General features: G+C 37.5%; 1 protein-coding gene across 1 annotated transcript in view; it reads left to right on the top strand.

The window, feature by feature from the left end:
- Positions 1–3,646, top strand: part of hcn1 (hyperpolarization activated cyclic nucleotide-gated potassium channel 1) — a 53,894-nt gene extending 50,248 nt beyond the window's left edge. Inside the window, exon 8 of the mRNA XM_026297752.1 lies at positions 2,556–3,646. Coding sequence (XP_026153537.1) covers positions 2,556–3,646 — 1,091 coding nt within the window. The remainder of the gene's footprint in view (positions 1–2,555) is intronic.
- Positions 3,647–18,800: the final 15,154 nt, after the last annotated feature.

The following is an 18,800-nucleotide window of genomic DNA, read 5'->3' as shown; positions in this document are numbered from 1 at the left end:
CATTCAAAGTGGATTCACAAATGAAATCATGCCTGCAGATTAGTAAACACTTTACTAATGCAAAGCCACATACAGTTTTTGTCACAGGCAGTAATCCCATTTCATTATTTATTTATGTTTTCACCAATATTTAAAAAGACTGTTTCTGATTGTCTGACCTGAAATATGAATTATGTCTTTTCTCAAAATAATTTGGGAAAGATTTCATCAGAGAAAGTTATTGTTGTTGTAAACTGTATTCAGACAGAGCTACAGTAAAGTCATGTTGACCATATATGAATTTCATAGAATACATTAGGAATAGTTTTCTTGAGGAATGTAATTTAGAGATGATAAGTGGTGTAAAAGTGTTTAAGAAGACAAATCCATTACATATGGTGTTTTTATTCATTTACAAGGTTTATTTGTTGGTGTTCAGGATGGTTTACTAGAAGTGTGTTCAGATATCAGATGTGGGTTAATTGCTGTAAATCACTTCTGGTAACCATATTTAAGTGTAAACTGTATACTGAACTAATCTGTCCCAGGAAAGATCAGTAACACACTGATGTTACTGTATTATTTTCAAAGATTGATTTGATCCATATCTGATCAAGCTATTTATATTTAAATATTTAATGTATAACATAAGTTTTGAGTGTAAAAAGAGAAATCTTTCTTTCTTTATATTTTTGTTTGTATTAGTTTGCCTTCATTTTGTTTTGAAGGGGTAATATTTTCTTCTGGTAATGTTTGAAAGTCAAACTTTTCTTAATTGATGCTAGACAAGGTAAATGGTAACCAGTGGTGTTTATGAGAAAAGCAGTGCAGAATGTATAGAGAATGTTTATATAAGTGTGTATAAGTCAGGTTTTACCAAAAGGGACAGCTTGCCTTTAATCCCATTCGAAACATGTCTGTAGAGATTTGCACTATAAAAATGTGTAGGATCAATTTGATGGTCAGAGCAGCACAGTGAATTTATAAAGTACCTATATGGTCTACCTTCACATTTTCACAGCCATGCACCGGCAAAAGTTTACATATTGACTGATTATCTGATGCTTGTTTGGAAATATAATGTGTTGTCCTTCCGATCTACAGAATTTAACCCCATCGCCTTTAAAAATGCAATGAAAGTAGCCTTGTAAGTTAACTGTAGTAGTACAGCCAGTGTGTGGTGCTAGTATTAGCTCTTCCCAACCCTGTAGTGACTGTTCAAAGTGAATAATGTCAGAGAATTTAATTGAGAGGAATTGGCAAACAAAATATCAAATCTATTTCCCTGTGTTATACAGTGGCAGAAGGCATAGCTTGTTAGCAGCCTTGAGAGGAGAATGCCATCCCACAAATGCTGCAAAAGCAAAACTCAAAGAAATCTTCAGCCCTCAAGGACAGGGCTTAATGATTGATTGGCAGTGGCAAAAAGCACACAAAAAGTCCACTCTGTCTTCACAGACAGATGACACACAGCCTGTCAATGCACAAGGCTGGCAGTAATTACAGGAAATGCAACCTCTAAATAAATTCAAAGAAAGTCACGAAAAATAAAGATCTTAAATCGATCTTTATCATTGTTATAATTGATATCAAATGTACCATTCCTCACACAAAAAACATTCAAGATAACGTTCATGCCTCTCCTGTCACTTAGCATTTTACCACAGTGCTGCTGCCAAAGCCCCTGAGCCACACAAGTGGTTGGTGTTTAAAGACGCCATATGTCAAACCTTTATCATCACAGTTTGTGACCGGCCCAGAGAGATTTCCAGCAAAATGCTGCAAATTGTTCAATACTAAAGCCAAACAAAACAGTACATTTTGAACATTTTGTTCACTAAGATCTTCAGCATTTTGTGGTAAGATGGTTTAGTTGTATTTAATGTACATTATATTTAGCTGTTTCCAGTTATGAAACAGTAGGAAGATAGCAACAGATCTTTGTTTGTTTACATTTTGCCCTGTTAAAAGTAGACAAGGTTATTCCAAATGTCCTCATGATGTGTTTTGGCTGAGCTGTCATGATTTAAATAGAATGTGACTTTAAATGTGTTCTTAGAGCTTAGGCTTTTTGTCTTTTCTTCTAAAATCTATCCAGTAATGTGATGCATGGACCTACTCAGTATTCTTCTGCGTTTCATTGTCCACATCAGCACTTTCAACCTATGCTATCACATCACACTTTCAGTAATCTTTGTCTCCTTATGTGTCCTTCACTTGTCTATTTCCCCCATAGTCATTACCATTCAGTGTCCTTCACATTTTATATTCAATGTGACAAACCTTAGTGGACAGGAAAAGATGCAGCTTGTAACATTAAAAAAGTTGAAATATGTGCAGTAAATTTATAAATTCAGTGTAATCAACATGATGTCTCAGAGTCTGTAGAGGTCTCTGAAAGTCTCCCTCCCGTTTCTGTTGGGAAGAAAGAATACAAATGTGCTGAAGCCTCCCTGAAGTGTACAAGCTGCAACTTTATAATTTCTGTCTTGAATCCAGTCCTTTTCCTGTGGTTTAGTGCAGCCAAAGTTTGCCAGGGCTGTGAGTGCTAACCTCTCCTGACTGCACCCCAACAGGGAAGAAGAACTCCTTGCTGCTGCAGAAGTTCCAGAAGGACCTGAACGCCGGTGTTTTCAACACACAGGAGAACGAGATATTGAAGCAGATTATCCGTCAGGACAGGGAGATGGTGATGATGGTGGACCGCAAGCAGTCAGTCACGGGGATGAACTCAACACCAATGTCAGGAAATTCAATCATTAACTCACCAGCTCAACCACCCTTTTCCACTGCATTTGGCACCAATCAGCTCCAACAGTCCTCTGTACCCATGACCTACAGTGCTTCAGCTATTGCCAATGCCTCTGCTGCCCGCATGCTGCCAGCAGCTGCTGCTGCAGCAGTGCAGGGCATTTACCCTGTTCCCAGTGTCTCTCATGGCAACCTGAATTCTTCAACCAACTCACAGCAGCAAGGAGCAATCATGTCACCCTGCTCCTTCACGGCGGCCATGTGTAGTCCCCCCGTGCAGACCCCTCTGGCTAGCCGGAGCTTCCAGTATGGCTCACCCACAGCCTCCCAGCTGTCACTTATCCAGCAGCCTATAGCCCAACCATCCCTGTCCACACCTCAACAACTTGCTCAGCAGCCTGCTGTGTCATCTGCAGCTGCAACCACTGCAACACAACAACAGCAGCAGCAGCAGCAGCAACAGCAGCAACCATCACCTCAGCAGCAAGTCCCTTCACCTCAGCGGGGAGACATCCACAAGAGCACACAGGCTCTTCAGTCAGGCAGCTTGAGTCGAGATGTCCGACACTTATCGGCCTCCCAACCATCACTGCCACATGACACATCTCTGGGGCCCAGAGTGCACCCAACCTCAGGAGACTCTCTGGCTTCCATCGTGCCACCAACGGCAGCAACGATCCAGGGAATGAATCTGCAGAGTGGCATCCGCACCACAGTGCCCCAGCGGGTTAATTTATTCCGCCAGATGTCATCAGGAGCTTTGCCCCCGGTGCGCTCGGCTGCTGCCGCAGCAGCAGCAGCTGCAGCAGCAGCATCCTCAACCCAGCACAGGGAATCCCCTGGATCTAGGAGAGATTCTGTCCTGAGCAGTACAGAGACTGAGCAAGACAAAATGCGTTTTGCATCAAATTTATGATCCCATTTTTCCCCTTTCATTTTTTAAACTTAAGTATGTTTCAATTCATTTTTAAAAATGGAGATACAACAAACAATATAAATATGAGGAACTTCAACATTTTTTCTCTCAAGTTTTATTCTAAAATAACCTCATAGATATCCTGTACATACAAGCCCTTGTATTATATTTTAGACACACTGTCGCCCTAAACTTAAGAATGTATATTATAGATACATCTCATTTCTTTTGATTATATATATATATATATATATAGAGAGAGAGGGAAACAGAGCACGCTATGGAGGATGGATGAATGTCTGGAAGAGTGTATGTACGTGTGTGTGTGTGTGTGTGTAAAATCCAACTACAATATTTGGTGGCAATGGCAGTTTAAAAGCTGTAGTATAAAAACACGAGTCTTCCTTCCTGAGAAATATTAAGGATTATATTCAATGATTCTGACAATGACTATTTCTTTTTCCTTTTTGAGAAAGAAAAAAAAATTATCTTCTCCTATTAAGCAGCTTTAGGCATCACTGTGGAATAATAAATGCAAGCAACTCTGATAAACAACCTCAAAAAGCACACTCTCTGAATGAATCTTATACCAATATAGTGAACCCTGAGTTCAGAAATCAACACAGGTAGGAAAAACTAAGTGTTATGTTGCTCTCAGCAACAAAAATACAGCCTGCTGATCCACTATAGCCCCACAGCTGCTCACATACAAACCATGACAGTGTTATGGGTCCAAAGGGAATAGATAACAGAAATGCTGCTTTCTATGTTTATTTTTGGGGAAAATGGAGTGTGGAGAGAGATACGGATGGATGCTATTGTTTTCTATTTCTGATTTCAGATGGCTGAGATGTTACGTAATGTTGCTTAAAAAAAATCTGTGTATATTTATAATATTTATAAACTAAAGATTATCACCATTATGCAATAGACTGTGACATAAAGATTATCTATATGTGTGCTGTAAATAGTTTTGTAGATCTAGTATTTACAGATACTGTGTGGTGCATTCTCTATCATAACAATGTCTTACTTCTATCAGGAACCTGGATATCATCTATATACGACAAAAGTTCAGTGAGAAAATACATATGTTTCATAAGAGATAAACAAACCTTAATGCAATAGCTAGCACTACTTGATGCTGAGAAACACCTGATTGGAGGACATTTCAGAACCCGCCTCTCTCTGTATACCTTTCCTAGACAAGTAAATTTTGATTTCATGTCACCCTAACAGATTCAATATTTCCCTGCAATACACAACATGATTTCAAACATGTCTTATTTCAATGCCTTTTCTATTGCCTCAGTTCCTAAAAATGCTGAGGATCATTTTAACATTGAGTCTTTCATTTGTATTAAAGATCACACTGATCGTTGTATGAACTGTATTTGCTTAAGGACAGAGAGAAGGCTCACATTTTTTTATTCACTTCACCTTTCGCTAACTAGAGTTTCAATTCTATGCTTGATCTCCTGCTCGAGTAAAACTGTACTGTACACTGTCATATCACTTCCTGTAGTGGAAGAGCAACGCACAACATTTTCAACACATATGTTTAAGATTTAAGACATCAGGTATCCAGCTGCTCAAATGTGATGAGCGTTGAGTTGTTTTTGTGCTTTTGCAAGAAAGAGTGAAAAATGCTGGTTTGCATTAAGGTTTCCATCTCATGTAAATCCATTATGTGGGCTTAGGCACTCTAAACTGAGCTGGAATGATGTTGAGTCAAACCAGAATATTGTGACTATTACAAAAAGGATTATAAGGAATAAAAAGGAATATTCAGAACTATTCTGAATATTTCAATCTTAAAATAACCAAAGTATATGATAACTCAAAAAAACAAAAACAAAACATTGTACATTGTGCTCAAGGCCTTCCTTCTTAATAAAATGTGGCAAAGTATCCTACTCTGTCATGCTGAATTTCTGACTCCTAGTTTTCATGGCACCAAATGTCCCATCAGTTCAAAGTGACTAAGCCCTTTGCAACACCACTTTAAAATGAAGTGTTTGCTACAGATTGTGTCGATAGTGTACCAATACAGTCAACCCACAAATGTCAAGAAAGCATGCACCGTCACAAATACTTAAAAAGATACTATCTCAAAAATGTTGACGTTAAATGTAATGTTGAATTTATGTTTTGTTCATTGTCTGTCTGCCTAGACGTTATATGTGTGAACAGAAGCATTGACTTTTCACATGGACATTCTTAAGTATTTGTGCCTAAACTATAGCCATGTTCCTTCCTTTGTTTGAGTATGAGGTCAGTGTGTACGGGGAGCACTTCTGCACACAACTGCGCATTCATTCTTACTATACTCGATGTGTTCTATGTCTCAATGTTTTTAGACAGGACAGGAGTAAGCAATGACGATGGCCAAATGTCTCCGTTTGTTCAATTGGTATCTTACTTACAATGTGAACTTCTAGAGGCAGGTTTTTCTCTAACACTCAGTCACCCTACATAGAATATTTTATGAGATCATGTACAGTTAAAAAAAAAAAGAAAAAGAAAAAAAAGTGTAATCCTTAGACTTGCAGTAATATCACGCTCAGTGAGACATTGTACAAACTTGGAGCACCTTTATACATTTCTTTATAGCTAGCTGATGTTTGGGTTGAATACAGATGTGTGGAAGGAAACTGGCCAAAGCAAAACATTCTACGTCATTGTCTTTGTTTTAAATTGCACTTTCTGATTCACTAATAAAAAGGTACAGATTCTTTCAGCTAGGTTAGATGTTGAATGAGTTAGAAAGGCACCAATATCCCAGAGAACTTCTGTCTGTAAGGTTCTACATGAGGGGGAGTTGTTCTATTTACAACAGAGAGCGCTTAATCGTGAATATGCCATAGCGTATAGGAACTAGTACACAGTCAAGATGGATAGCAGCACTGTTGGTTTGTGCTGTTTTTGATACTTGCCTTTGGAGGGAGAGCTTCCCAACTATGTGCTTTTTTTCACTATACCAATCACAACTAACATACTGGAATGGGCATTAACGCTGATGTATAACACAAAATAATGAGCTTACATATTAGCAGTATAGAGACTCTCAACAAACCAGCACATATATTTGTATATTTCTTTTTGTTTGTTCTTTTGTTGGTTTGGGAATTAAAAGAGATGCAAAAAGAATTGAGAAAAATGCCCAGAGAGAACAAACCAAATGTTTCTTTGGTTCTGATGACCACAGGTTTCCTATGTTTACTGATGATATGCGTAGTGGAGATAGGGGCAGAAGCTACAACAAGCTGCTCGGTCCTCTTGACGCCCACTCACATGGTCATTGTTCAGCTCATTCATGTAATACACGGATTACAGAATAATCAGTCAGTTACTTGAAAGAAGAAAGAAAGATAAATGTAAACTTTCTTACAATATGCAGACAAACAGTGTTTGTCAAATTTTTTTGATTTTTGTTTATTTTGTTTGTAAATAATAAACCTTTAAAATATAGAAAATAAACGACATATTGTCATTTAAAAATGAGTGTGTCTTTCTGTTGTCAAACTGTGTGTTTTGATGGAGACGGGTGCTGCATGAATGAGCTTTGACTCTTGTACAATTTAATCAAGGGAGAAAATGGAGAAATGATTTCCACTATGAGGTCATGGACAGGTTCACAGAGATTCAGGGATACAGTTTGTCAGCAGTTACAGGTGAGATGAAGGGTCACTGTTTGGGACCACCAGGGATCTACATTTTTGGCCTACAAGTGCAGTTATCAGTCATAAAATCAACACACAAAACACAGTTTTTATGTATTCATATACTGGGGACAGGTCACTAAATATGCTCATGTGTTGCATTTTATAACTAATTTGCTCATATTACAATCACAACAGTTTAGTCGGTCAATGATACAGCAAATCTGGATGAACCAAAATGACAATGACCAAACTACACTCCTCAAGATGCCACCTTACCCTTTCTAAAAAGCATTTTTCAATGTTTGACATTTTACAGACAAAAGGTTATTGATTAATTGAAAACAGTATAATAGTAAGATTAACTATCAACAAATATAATCTTTAGCTGTAGCACAACAGTTATAAATAATTAGCCAAAACCTTTAATGCAAATGTGAATGTCTTCTTGTTTTCTCTATCTCAATTAAAAACAGAAGTTGAGCACAGCTCAAATAGCGCAGGCGGTTTGTGGTTACCTTTTGAAAGCCAGGCACACATGGGTTACACCAGGGTGACGCATGCTTCAGCTGATCTGTACCTCCATTATTAAAGAAGCCCTGGCCTCCGTTAGGAATTTGTTTCATTAGGTGTCAATAATTGTAATCAAGGAGAAGATATGTTTTAGCATGTGGCTGTAACAAAATCTGTCAACAAATTATCTCAGGAGGATTTTTATCTGGCCTGTAACTATCAGAGCACTACATTCACAGTATACATTACAGTGAACGTAATATTGGTAGCCTATCTATTAAGAGTATATTTATACTCATTCACTCTATCCAACAAAGAAACAGAAATATATGAGTCTAAACTAAAAAGCTGAAAGTGGACAAATTGCAAAAAAAAAAAAAAAAACCTTGACTACAGGTCTGCATCTGGTTTCTTTGGTAACTTTTCATCACATTTCTTCATCAGGAAATTGGATGGACCACACCGAGTTGTCATCACTGACTGAATTATCAAAACTTTAGTCATATACTTCTTAACAACTGGTTGTTTATTTGACAAGATGTAGCTCCACATTTATAAAGCTAATATATAGACCTTAAGTTAAGATTATTTTTCTGAATTTAATCTGTTAAGGCCTGGAAGGTTCATATGTTCATATGGAATCTACAGACTCTATAACTACAATTCAGCCACACCTAGTATGGGATGAAGCTTGGGAGATCTAAGATGGTGTTACTGTTGAGTGAGATGCTGAGCAGTGAAAGTAACAAAGAAGAAGAATTTATCTTCCATTCAGCTGCTGAAGTTGTTTAACTTCTATTTAATTACAGAGATAGCCAGGCTTAATGAGATAAATGAATGACCTGATTAGCATGTTGAAACACTGCTAATAGAACTAGAGCCAAGATTGTTCGCCCCTATTACAAAAAAAAGAAAATAACATGACATGATATGGTATATACATACATATATCTACAATAGGTTACGTTTTACATAAGTGACTAAATAATTCCATAAGAAAGAAAGTGATGTAATCCATAAAAATTAACTTACAATCAATAGACATATCACAGTCCTTTACATAATACTGTCACCACATTGTTAGATTATCTATGTAAATAAATAATATACTGAATCATTAATATTCATTTCTTCTGCTGTAATCTTAAACTGTATCATTCTAGTGAAATATATTTACTGACCATATGCCTTCTACCCAAAATTTCAGGGAGCATCTGAAGTCCTTGCATAATTCCCATCCCTGTGGCAATTCTGAGATAATGTAGTTTCAGAATTACATTGCACAAACATGCACCTAAGGGTTCGTATAGCCCTGCAATGACTTGTGACCCACAAGTACATTTGCCTGTCCTTTAGAATGATGTTATCCTACAAATCAAATTTATGTCGAGTATCTAATGAAGTAATTTTATTTAACCTGCAGCGAAGGGTCAGGTAAAATTATACCAACGGCAGTGGGGTACATCATACAATAAAGACCCCAGTGTAATGAAGAGCATTTCATTGGTGACCAACAATCATGCTGTTAGCTTGGAATGAAGGATACACTGCAGAGGTCCCCTGAGAAATAATGGATTTCAAATGTAATTACTTTCCCATTCAAATACATTTTAATGAATCTGTAACACATGTGGTCATAACTTATGATTTATCTGGCAACAGCCTTCATCAAGGGCTTAATGAGCTATTCCGATTACCTCACCCCCAAGTACTAGCATCTCCCTGTTTAATCCACTCACATACAGCAGTAGCAGCTGTAATCATTGCTATAACTTACACAGTTGTTAATGTGGTTTACAGTGATTCTGCTGATGATTAATATGTTCCAGTCTGCCTGATGCTCTTCATTTATCCTTGTCTGAAACCTGGAATTAATGACTCCATCAAAATCAATGCTCAGTTTACAAAAAGGCTCCTTCACATTGTGTCATGCTCCTTGTGACTGATTTTCATCAGGCCTGTCGAATCACCTACAGCTTTACTTCCTTTCCTCCATCACATTTCATTTTCAGTAATCAACTCAAGACAATGGGGTCATTAGGAAATGAGTGACCTTCCTCAGAAGCTCACATAAGATCACAGCCACCAGGAGAGACAACTGAAGTAATCCAGAAGGTAATGTTTGAAAGTCCTGATCTGAACAATGATCCGCCTTCTTTCACATCTAATACTTCCCCACTGTCCTGAGTCAGACTCATTTCACTAGGTCAACGTGAGAATGTGTGTGGGTGTGTATGGGTGTGTTTACTCAGTGCAAACACTGATGAGATACACGGTGTCCTGGCCTGCTGGGTGAAAGCTTCCTGCAAGCCAAAACAGGGCACAGTGATTAGAATGCAAGAGCTGTCCTGCTGCTGTTTGGCCTCTTCCTCTGCTGCTTTGTCTCTGTCTGCATCTGCCTACATTATTTGCCTCCAGACCACACGCACCCACACAGAACACCAGCCAGTCTGTTTTAGCTTTTGTTCTTTTCCTGCTTTGTATGCTGAAACAAATGTCATTAAAAGCGAAATGAGGCAAAACATATTAACTTATGCATAATTACAGTGGATATGCATAAAACAAAAACGAGCTACAGAATGTATTTATGACCTGCCCACAACACTCATTATTCCTCTGACCTCAGAGTGATAATAAAGTTGGCAGTGACTTCTCAAAAAATGTTTTTGGTGCTTACTATTGTAATACTGTATATCAAAAACTGATGTTAATATATACCATGCTGGGATATTATGTACAACACCATAAATACCATACAGACACCATAAATAATCTTAACTTAAATCTCCAAGCATGTGAGATTTCTGACAGTCTAAAAAGAGTACTGGGCTGGATTAAGGCCAGTCTCCATCCATTCATTCAGATGAAAGACAGTCAGAGGTTATTATACATTGAAATGAATGTGAAGTAGTATAGATGGTGTAGTATAAGTATATATAGTATAAGTATATATAACAGCAGAAGCGTGACCTTTGTGATCTGAGCTGAATATTGAAGTCTGTAGTGACAGTAAAAGAATGTCTGTAATGTAGTATGGGACAGTTATTCATTGCAGCCACACCATTTGTCAGTCACTTAAAAACATATAGCTCTGCTAAAGTCTGTTTATTTTACTCAACTCAAGATCATTTAGTTCTTTTCACCTGCCATTAGAGTATTTAGACTACATAGACTCTTTATTGGTAAAGCTGATAACCACAACCAACATCACACAACAGCTGAGCTGAAAGCTTCCATCTCCCAGCAGTCCAACAACACGCATTCAGTCCACAAAAGGTGCAGAGGTGCTGGCACCAGTGGGTAAATAGCTTTTGTCCTGTGATGAGTAGTAGTTTCACCATTTGCACGATCAACAATTTAAACTGCTGTTGGTTTGCCGTGGCCTCGGTGTCTGTGGAATTTATTACTGCAGACTATAATCATCCAAGCAGGTCAAGGCTATAGGAGTGTTCTGAGCCTCTCCCATCTACTTCACATAAAAGGTATGGCTGATTTCAGAGTGGCTATCTTAGATTTAGGCCTCCACATTTTTAGGCTATTTATTTGTGACACATTGCCTAAAAAAAAAAGCCCTACCTCCGATGTCTAAATTTATATCACATAAATATATGAAGACAGCTATCAACGTGGATCTGCCAGATCCTAAAACTTTAAGCTCTTTATGAAAATCAAGTAAACAAACATAAAATCAGACATCACTACATCATTGTGGTAGTTCAGGGTGTAATTTGAATTATTCATATATCTATTGAGATTTTTTTGACTATAGCTTCTGTAGTTTATTACATCGAGTGATTTGAGATTGTACTTTAAAATGCAGAACTGAGACATATTTTTTGGAAACTGTGTGTGTGCCACAATGCTACACATGTATTATAGCTATTCACATCATGTTTACTAATGTAGACAGCTAGAAGTAACACTTTGTACATGTAGTAGGTTGATTTTCATAATTTACACATTACACAAAAAACAAGCCTTATGTGAAATACAAAATATATCCATCATGTCCCAGTGCCGCATGTAACATTCTCAATAAAATGATGGCGATCTTCACATTTACAGTAGAAAAACAAACAATGAAGATCAAATGGCTTGCATTACAGCTGGGTTAAAATTAATAAAAATGAATAATTAACAATTAGACCTGTCAGAGGAATGAACATTTAATCCTTTCAGCACCCTCACTTGAACTCTTGTATCGTGCAGCAGCTTTTCTCCTCCTACAGGGATGATGCTGATGATAAGAAAAAGTTCCTCCAAATAGCAGGATGGCTTTTCTTCTTTTTTTTTGGTTTTGTTGCTGGTGTGTGGTACCCAGATGTGCTGTGAGTCACTTTAACCTTTCCCAAGAACCCTGCCTTCACATAGCATTTAACCTAATATATGACTGTTGGATATCTCCACTGACCTTGCAGCATAGGTTAGAGGCTTCTTGTTATCTTGTTTACACACACACTTTCTCTCTCTCATGCATGCACACACACACACAAACACACACATATACATACACAGTTTCTGTCTGAGCCAAAGCCTTTCTATCTCTTGTATTAGCAAAAGCAGAATCCTGATTATCAGGATTGCCGATTTGAGAGGACAGCATGCCCTGGAAAGAGTGCTGCTAGACACAAAGAAATGAAAGATAAATTGACCTGCATCAGACTGACATGAGGAAAAACTAAATGTGAATATTATTAGCCTAGCCACCTTGGCTCTTAGTGTTGCTGATGCTGCCTTGCCTTCACCACTCAAACACCTATTTACGAACTCTCAGCAGATGGTCTTTGTCATCTCCTTCATGGAACACATCTTTCCATCAATTACACCTGAAGGATTTTTCTGCTCTAAAGCTCCTTCGTGTCTCTTTATTCTCCTCGTCCTTCCTACAGCCCAAAACCTGCTGTCGACAAAGCCAAAAAGAGAAAATAATACTGTCTCTATACACCTGAGAAACTTTTGTAAGTAGGCTAGAGTTTACTGATGACTACATGTAACACACTAACAAACCTTTATTCAAAGAAAAATGTGAAAATCCATAGAATTGTTTCAAATAGACAGAAAAGATTTAAATGTCAATAGGACTAAATGGATGAAATTCTTATTATAACTGAGATTGCATTCCTATACACAACTTATAAAGAATATTAAAATCCCTCTATCATCTTCATAATATAAAGCTTATCAGTACATACCCATTAGGGAACTAAAATGATTAGACAGGCTCAGAGCACCACAGGTTTGTCTCTATCCAATTGAGCCTCACAGTCAAGCAATAGTGAGTATATAAGCTGCTGACTAACTGCAGGGAAAAGCACATCAGATAAAAAGGAGAGTTATTACAGTTATTGAAAATGCGTATTCAGTGGATTTTCCCCATTTACATGCACACCTACAATTTAGACATTTAGAAAGCATCTTCTCTTGGGTTTCATTTGTCACTGTGGGTGAACACAACAAATGTATTTTATGCAAAAAATAACCTTGTGCTACATTAAATATGTATGGATGAATCCACCATCACATGAGCAGCACCATATCTTCAGTCACTCATCTGAATCCCTCCCTCTGACTTTCTCACAGCTTTGATCCCACACACATACAGCAGTGGTCCTTTTAAGAGGGTCTCAATCAACAAATTATCATATAACTGCATCGAAGATGACATACAATATCCCCTCACCAGACACACTCTTACTGCACACACTATTCCTATCTGAATGTTAATCTGACAAAGGCAGGATTAATTTCCCAGAAATGCCAGTCTACCATATGAACAAGTGGGAAACGGGAAACGTGACATCCTCATACTGATCCACTTAAGGTCATGGCTTTTTACACAACAGAAAGCTGTAACAAATGTGCAGAATCAGCTGCACGCTGCACTGAGCTACCCGATGTTATATCAGTCAGAATAAGACATGTTGCTTTTTTAAAAACACAGATATTGTAGGGTGTCACTTTTTTATAATATTGAACAGATTTGGATGAATCTAAAATCCTCCCTAATATTTACTGGTCCAAAGTTATCACAGTTTTGATGCTTGGAGGTTTCACCTTGAATGCTAACAAAAGCACAGAGCGGTAAATATTACAACTATGTGCTCATGTCAGAGCACAGGTTTGATTTTTTTAAATATATATTTTCTTTTATAAAACCTAATTTAGAAATCAGAGTCCACAACATAAATACAGTGACACCAAGGCAAAAGTTCCCCAACAATGTCATGATAATGCTGTAATAATACTTAAAGGTTGAACTTGTATGAAAAATGTTGTCAGATATAGATACAGTTTTATGGAATTAAATACACTGAGATATGTTTTTTGAAAATTTGCCACAGATATCACATATTAGTCTTTAAATTCATCCTTCCTTATTCTACTGTAAAAGACACATGTATCTTGAACCTCAACCATTACAAAATATTAGTAAATTTGCTATGTAATAAGGTCCCACTTAATTCTAGAGAGGATATGTGCAATAATTCATTTCCACACTACCCATTAGAATGATGGAGTACCACATACATAGAAAGTTACAGGCTATTTGTGAAGAAAAATGAACGGTCATACTGATTAGATTGCCAAAGTGAATGAATAGGAAGCTATTATGCATGGTTCACAAGTAAGTAAATAAATCACATGTACACAAACACACACATCTCTTGCAATATGTGAAAGTCTTGCCAGATGTACCAAAAATGCGTATGTTTAAAACTGCATATTTTTCTTTATGAAGTAGGCAAAGCACTAATGAAACCTTACAGATTTCCTATTACTGTAGAATTTGCTAGAATAATTATGAGAATGACTATCTGGCATCCGATATAAATCCTGAAGGGGCCCTTTTTAAATTTACTATATGTAGAACTGCTTTTACTTTCATATTTAAAAAAAAAAAAATTCACATCGCATAGTGTATGTAAGTTTCTCCCAGGTGCTTGGTTCATAGATATATTCATACAAGCTCATGGAGAATGGCCCATCTTTAGACAAATTTCACTGACTTGACTGAAGTCTACGGTTACTATCACAACATCTTTTATTTTGCTACCGCTGCTTTCATATATCAGGGTGTCACATCAATTACAAAATTGACCATACACATAATATTGTAATAAATAAAAGCCTGTGATAAGCGAATTAACAATAATTGTGCATCACATGTACAAAATGACCCAAGCTGAATGCACATGTTATAATGATGATATAAGTGGAGCAGTGCTGACAAAACAAATATCCACTCCATCTATTTCTTCCTTCTGTACAGTGAACAGCATCTTGTGGCTAATGTGACCAAACATTTTGATGTGCAGCTTTAAAAGTCTGAGCTACTGAGTTACTGGCCAAAGTGACAGCTCACTACCTCTCTGTGCTCACGACAGCCACCACATTCTGCACTTGTCTGATTTCTGCATTAACATATGTGACTGCTGGGTCTTACATTTAACTCTGTTTGCGAAAGTTAATTAATCAGTTGAGTGATTATACTCGAATTCAGCCCAACTGTCAATCCACATGGATGAAGAAACACATTAAAGAGAAGCAGAAGGCTCTAAAGATGTTCTGTATATTAACATCTCAGTGTCAAACAGCAGAAGCAGGTACTCGCCCAATAATCAAAATATTTCAGTCAAAAGCTAATAGAGACCAAAAGCACAACTAAAAGAAAGTGAATATTGGACTTGCATTGTCCACGTTGCTCCATCACTTCTGACTGTGTAAATAACAGTTTGCTGACAAGTACATACTATCAACTTAAAAGATGATAGATAGATGTCAATGTTGCAAATAAACAGTTTTTAGTATGGCCAGGAGAAAACTCAATTACTGCAAGTTTTAAGTATTGAAAATACACTGGAGCCAGTTTACATTATGCAGCAGGACCTAGATTTTTTTTTTTTTTTTTGAAGAGGTTCTGTCAGAGGCATCTATGACCCAGACTCAACAAACAGCCTAACATCACTCTACAGATATTTCCTTCTAAAGTTCTCATACCACTCAGAGAAGGCCGGAGACAGGGGGAGGAACTCTGCTCTACTATTCTTCTTGCACCAGGGGTTTCAGCTATGATTACCTCTCATTAGCTCTGACCACCAACAGTACACCAAACACCTCAAAGAGCCGGCTATTATGTGCTGTCCTCCATGCAGTACTAACTTCTGTCTGGCAGGACCTCACACCATCAGGGAAATGTGCTCTCTGTTATTTACAACATGGCTATTCAGCAACAACCAGCCACCTAACACTAGGTTAATACATTTACAAATCTGAAACCAGCAAATCCAAATCATATGGAGGAATAGTCCAAAATCAATTATACTATACTATAGTACACTTAGCAGGAAGCTGTTACATCTTATGATAAAAAGCAGTAATGACTGTAAGCAGGTGACCATGATAATGCATACAGCAGACTAGCAGCAATGAAAAGCACAAAACAGTCTCAGCAATAAAAGTAGTGAAAGCCTCTCTAATGATAAACAAGCAGAGAATATAAACATAATATCATGACGGGTTTCAAAAAACGACAGGTTGAGTTTCAAATGCAGGGAAATAATGTTTACACACACAGCAATGCAGTAAAACATTTGCCTGTTTCAACAGTATAAACGAGAAATACGTTTATACTATACTATACAGCCACCAAACTGCCACAACAATGAGTCATATTAAAACACAATAAAAGACAAATGTGTTATACAGCGACATACAAGCAGACATTTGCAGCAAAGAGCGAGGAAAGAACCAGCGGGTCTACAACGCCATGAAGCTTTCCACAAACAAACACAAACAAACACAGCCAAACGTCAACACAGCGCCAGCAGAGAGTAAACAAAACATGAACTTACACTTCGGGATGAAGCAGTAAATCCCCGTCACCTCAAAACGACCCCCTGGACACACAAAAACTTTTCTTACAGCTCCATGTTCATGCTTGTGTTGTTTAATTGTCCTCACCTGGCGCAAAAGGCCTGGCCAGGTGCTGCGGATGTGGCGATCAGCTGTTTGCTGACCACGTGTTCCTTCACAAAGATCCTGCAGGAAACGACAGAAATGTCGATCAGCCTGAAAATAAAACGGCAAACATTGTAAAAGCAGCAAAGGTAGAAAGTGGAGTTACATAAAGTTTACTATGAAAAACTTCAGTTACCACTTTATTAGGTACACTTCAAATCTAATACAGCAGTCCTGCAGTAAAGCCCAAATTTCTGATAGTGTTGGTTGAAACAGTTAAGGTGTTTGCAGGATTTAGTCTGTGACAGTGTTGCCAAACCTTTTCAACTGAGAGAAGTAAATGCCTGCTCAAAGAGTCGCAGGTTAATTCTAATAAATAATAAAATGAGCAAATATGTCACCGAGATTGTTGAATTAAACTAACAGGTGTTTCTATTATTTTGGCCACCTCCTTAGGGCCAAATAACAGGAACATTTTTCAGTATAAGGAGACGAGGTTTAAACTTAAGTACTTGCCTCTTTCCCTGGTTGCTTATCTCTTTATTGCAATAGCTGTTTACATTGTATTGTGTGACAAGGGCACTGAAATCTGATGTAGTGAAAGGAAATGGCATATGATTACATAACTGCACCTCAGGTCATGACAATGTGTGGGCTATATCATCACGTCGGAAAAGAGCAGCCAGTCCTCTGAGGCTTTTATGGATGAATCTTTTCTTTCAAAGAACAAATACACTAGTAATGTTGTTGGATTGTAACTGAGCTAAGTAGATGTTTGTCTCAAGCATATGGTCTGACAACATATCATACATGAAGACATGGAGTTTTAGCATCATTTAGAGATTAAATGTCACATTAATATTAATACTTCATAAGTAAAATAAAATCTTGTATGTATAATAATTCTTATTTACCACTAATTTTATCTGTTTCTCCCACTTTCCTGCAAGCAGTGGGTCCTCCCAATGTACCGACACAGTTACCCACAGTCATATCTAGACCTTATTTTGGGCAGTTTGTTCCACAAGAGTATGAACTGTCTATTCTCATGCAGTAGCTATTCCATTATGCTGCAGAGTGATCTTACATTGGAAAATATGAATTGTAAATGTGAGAATTGTGCATCCAGGTATATTGTCTATGTATAGTGTGGCTGCCTTATTAGCTTTATAGGAACATTGTGTTTATAGCATTTTGTTGCATGGTGTGCCTAGCTGGAGTCATATTCTGGTGACTCAGTACAAGTTAGTCATCACCAAAGTAAACTGTAATCTGGTCAGTTGGAGGGCAAATGGATGTCAGAGGTTTCCCTCTGATGTAGAGCCCTGTCCCTTTCCTAGACTCCATGGACATGTGACTTAAAGCCTCCTGCATAACAGTAAATAATCCTGCCATCATTAAACCCAGCCAGATTAAAGCAAATCCCTTATGAATTGACTTTTTGTTGTAGTTTCCATAACCACATTAATGATGATATTATGATTCGCTCCTCATTTTCTCTTCTGTGCATTGTCAGGACAAGGTTGTGAACAGATTGCAAAGCTCTTCGGCCCAGTACACACAGAGCAGTGAGGCATATGCCCATCGCACTAGAGGAAAACCACAGTGGATGGAACTCAAATTGACTGATACAGCACATTCAGATGTACGAAACATGTATTTATAATTTAATGGATTGAGAAGCGAATGACCTCTACAGCTGGTTAAGTCTAAGCTGTGGAATCCCAAACCGTCTGTTAGACGACATAAGCTTTTATTTTATTATTTTTTTTCCAAACAAAATATGAAAAGGATCTAATTCTATTATGGTGCTGCTACTGTTACTAGTTTCTCTATAAGGGCTATTAGTATCACCAGTATTACTTCTAATGTCATGAAAATTGCTACAACTACTATTTCTACTATTTTAGAAGTGTAATATTTCGGTTTTATAGGTGTATCTGTGCCTGTGCAGTCTAAAGAAAATGTATTTCTTAGTGGTCTAGTTTCTGTACACACTCCCAAGTATCACAAATGGCACA

Source organism: Mastacembelus armatus, chromosome 12, assembly GCF_900324485.2.
Source record: "Mastacembelus armatus chromosome 12, fMasArm1.2, whole genome shotgun sequence".
Classification (NCBI taxonomy): domain Eukaryota; kingdom Metazoa; phylum Chordata; class Actinopteri; order Synbranchiformes; family Mastacembelidae; genus Mastacembelus; species Mastacembelus armatus.
Note: the sequence above shows the minus strand (reverse complement) of the source record. Positions and strands in the feature narration are given on the sequence as shown.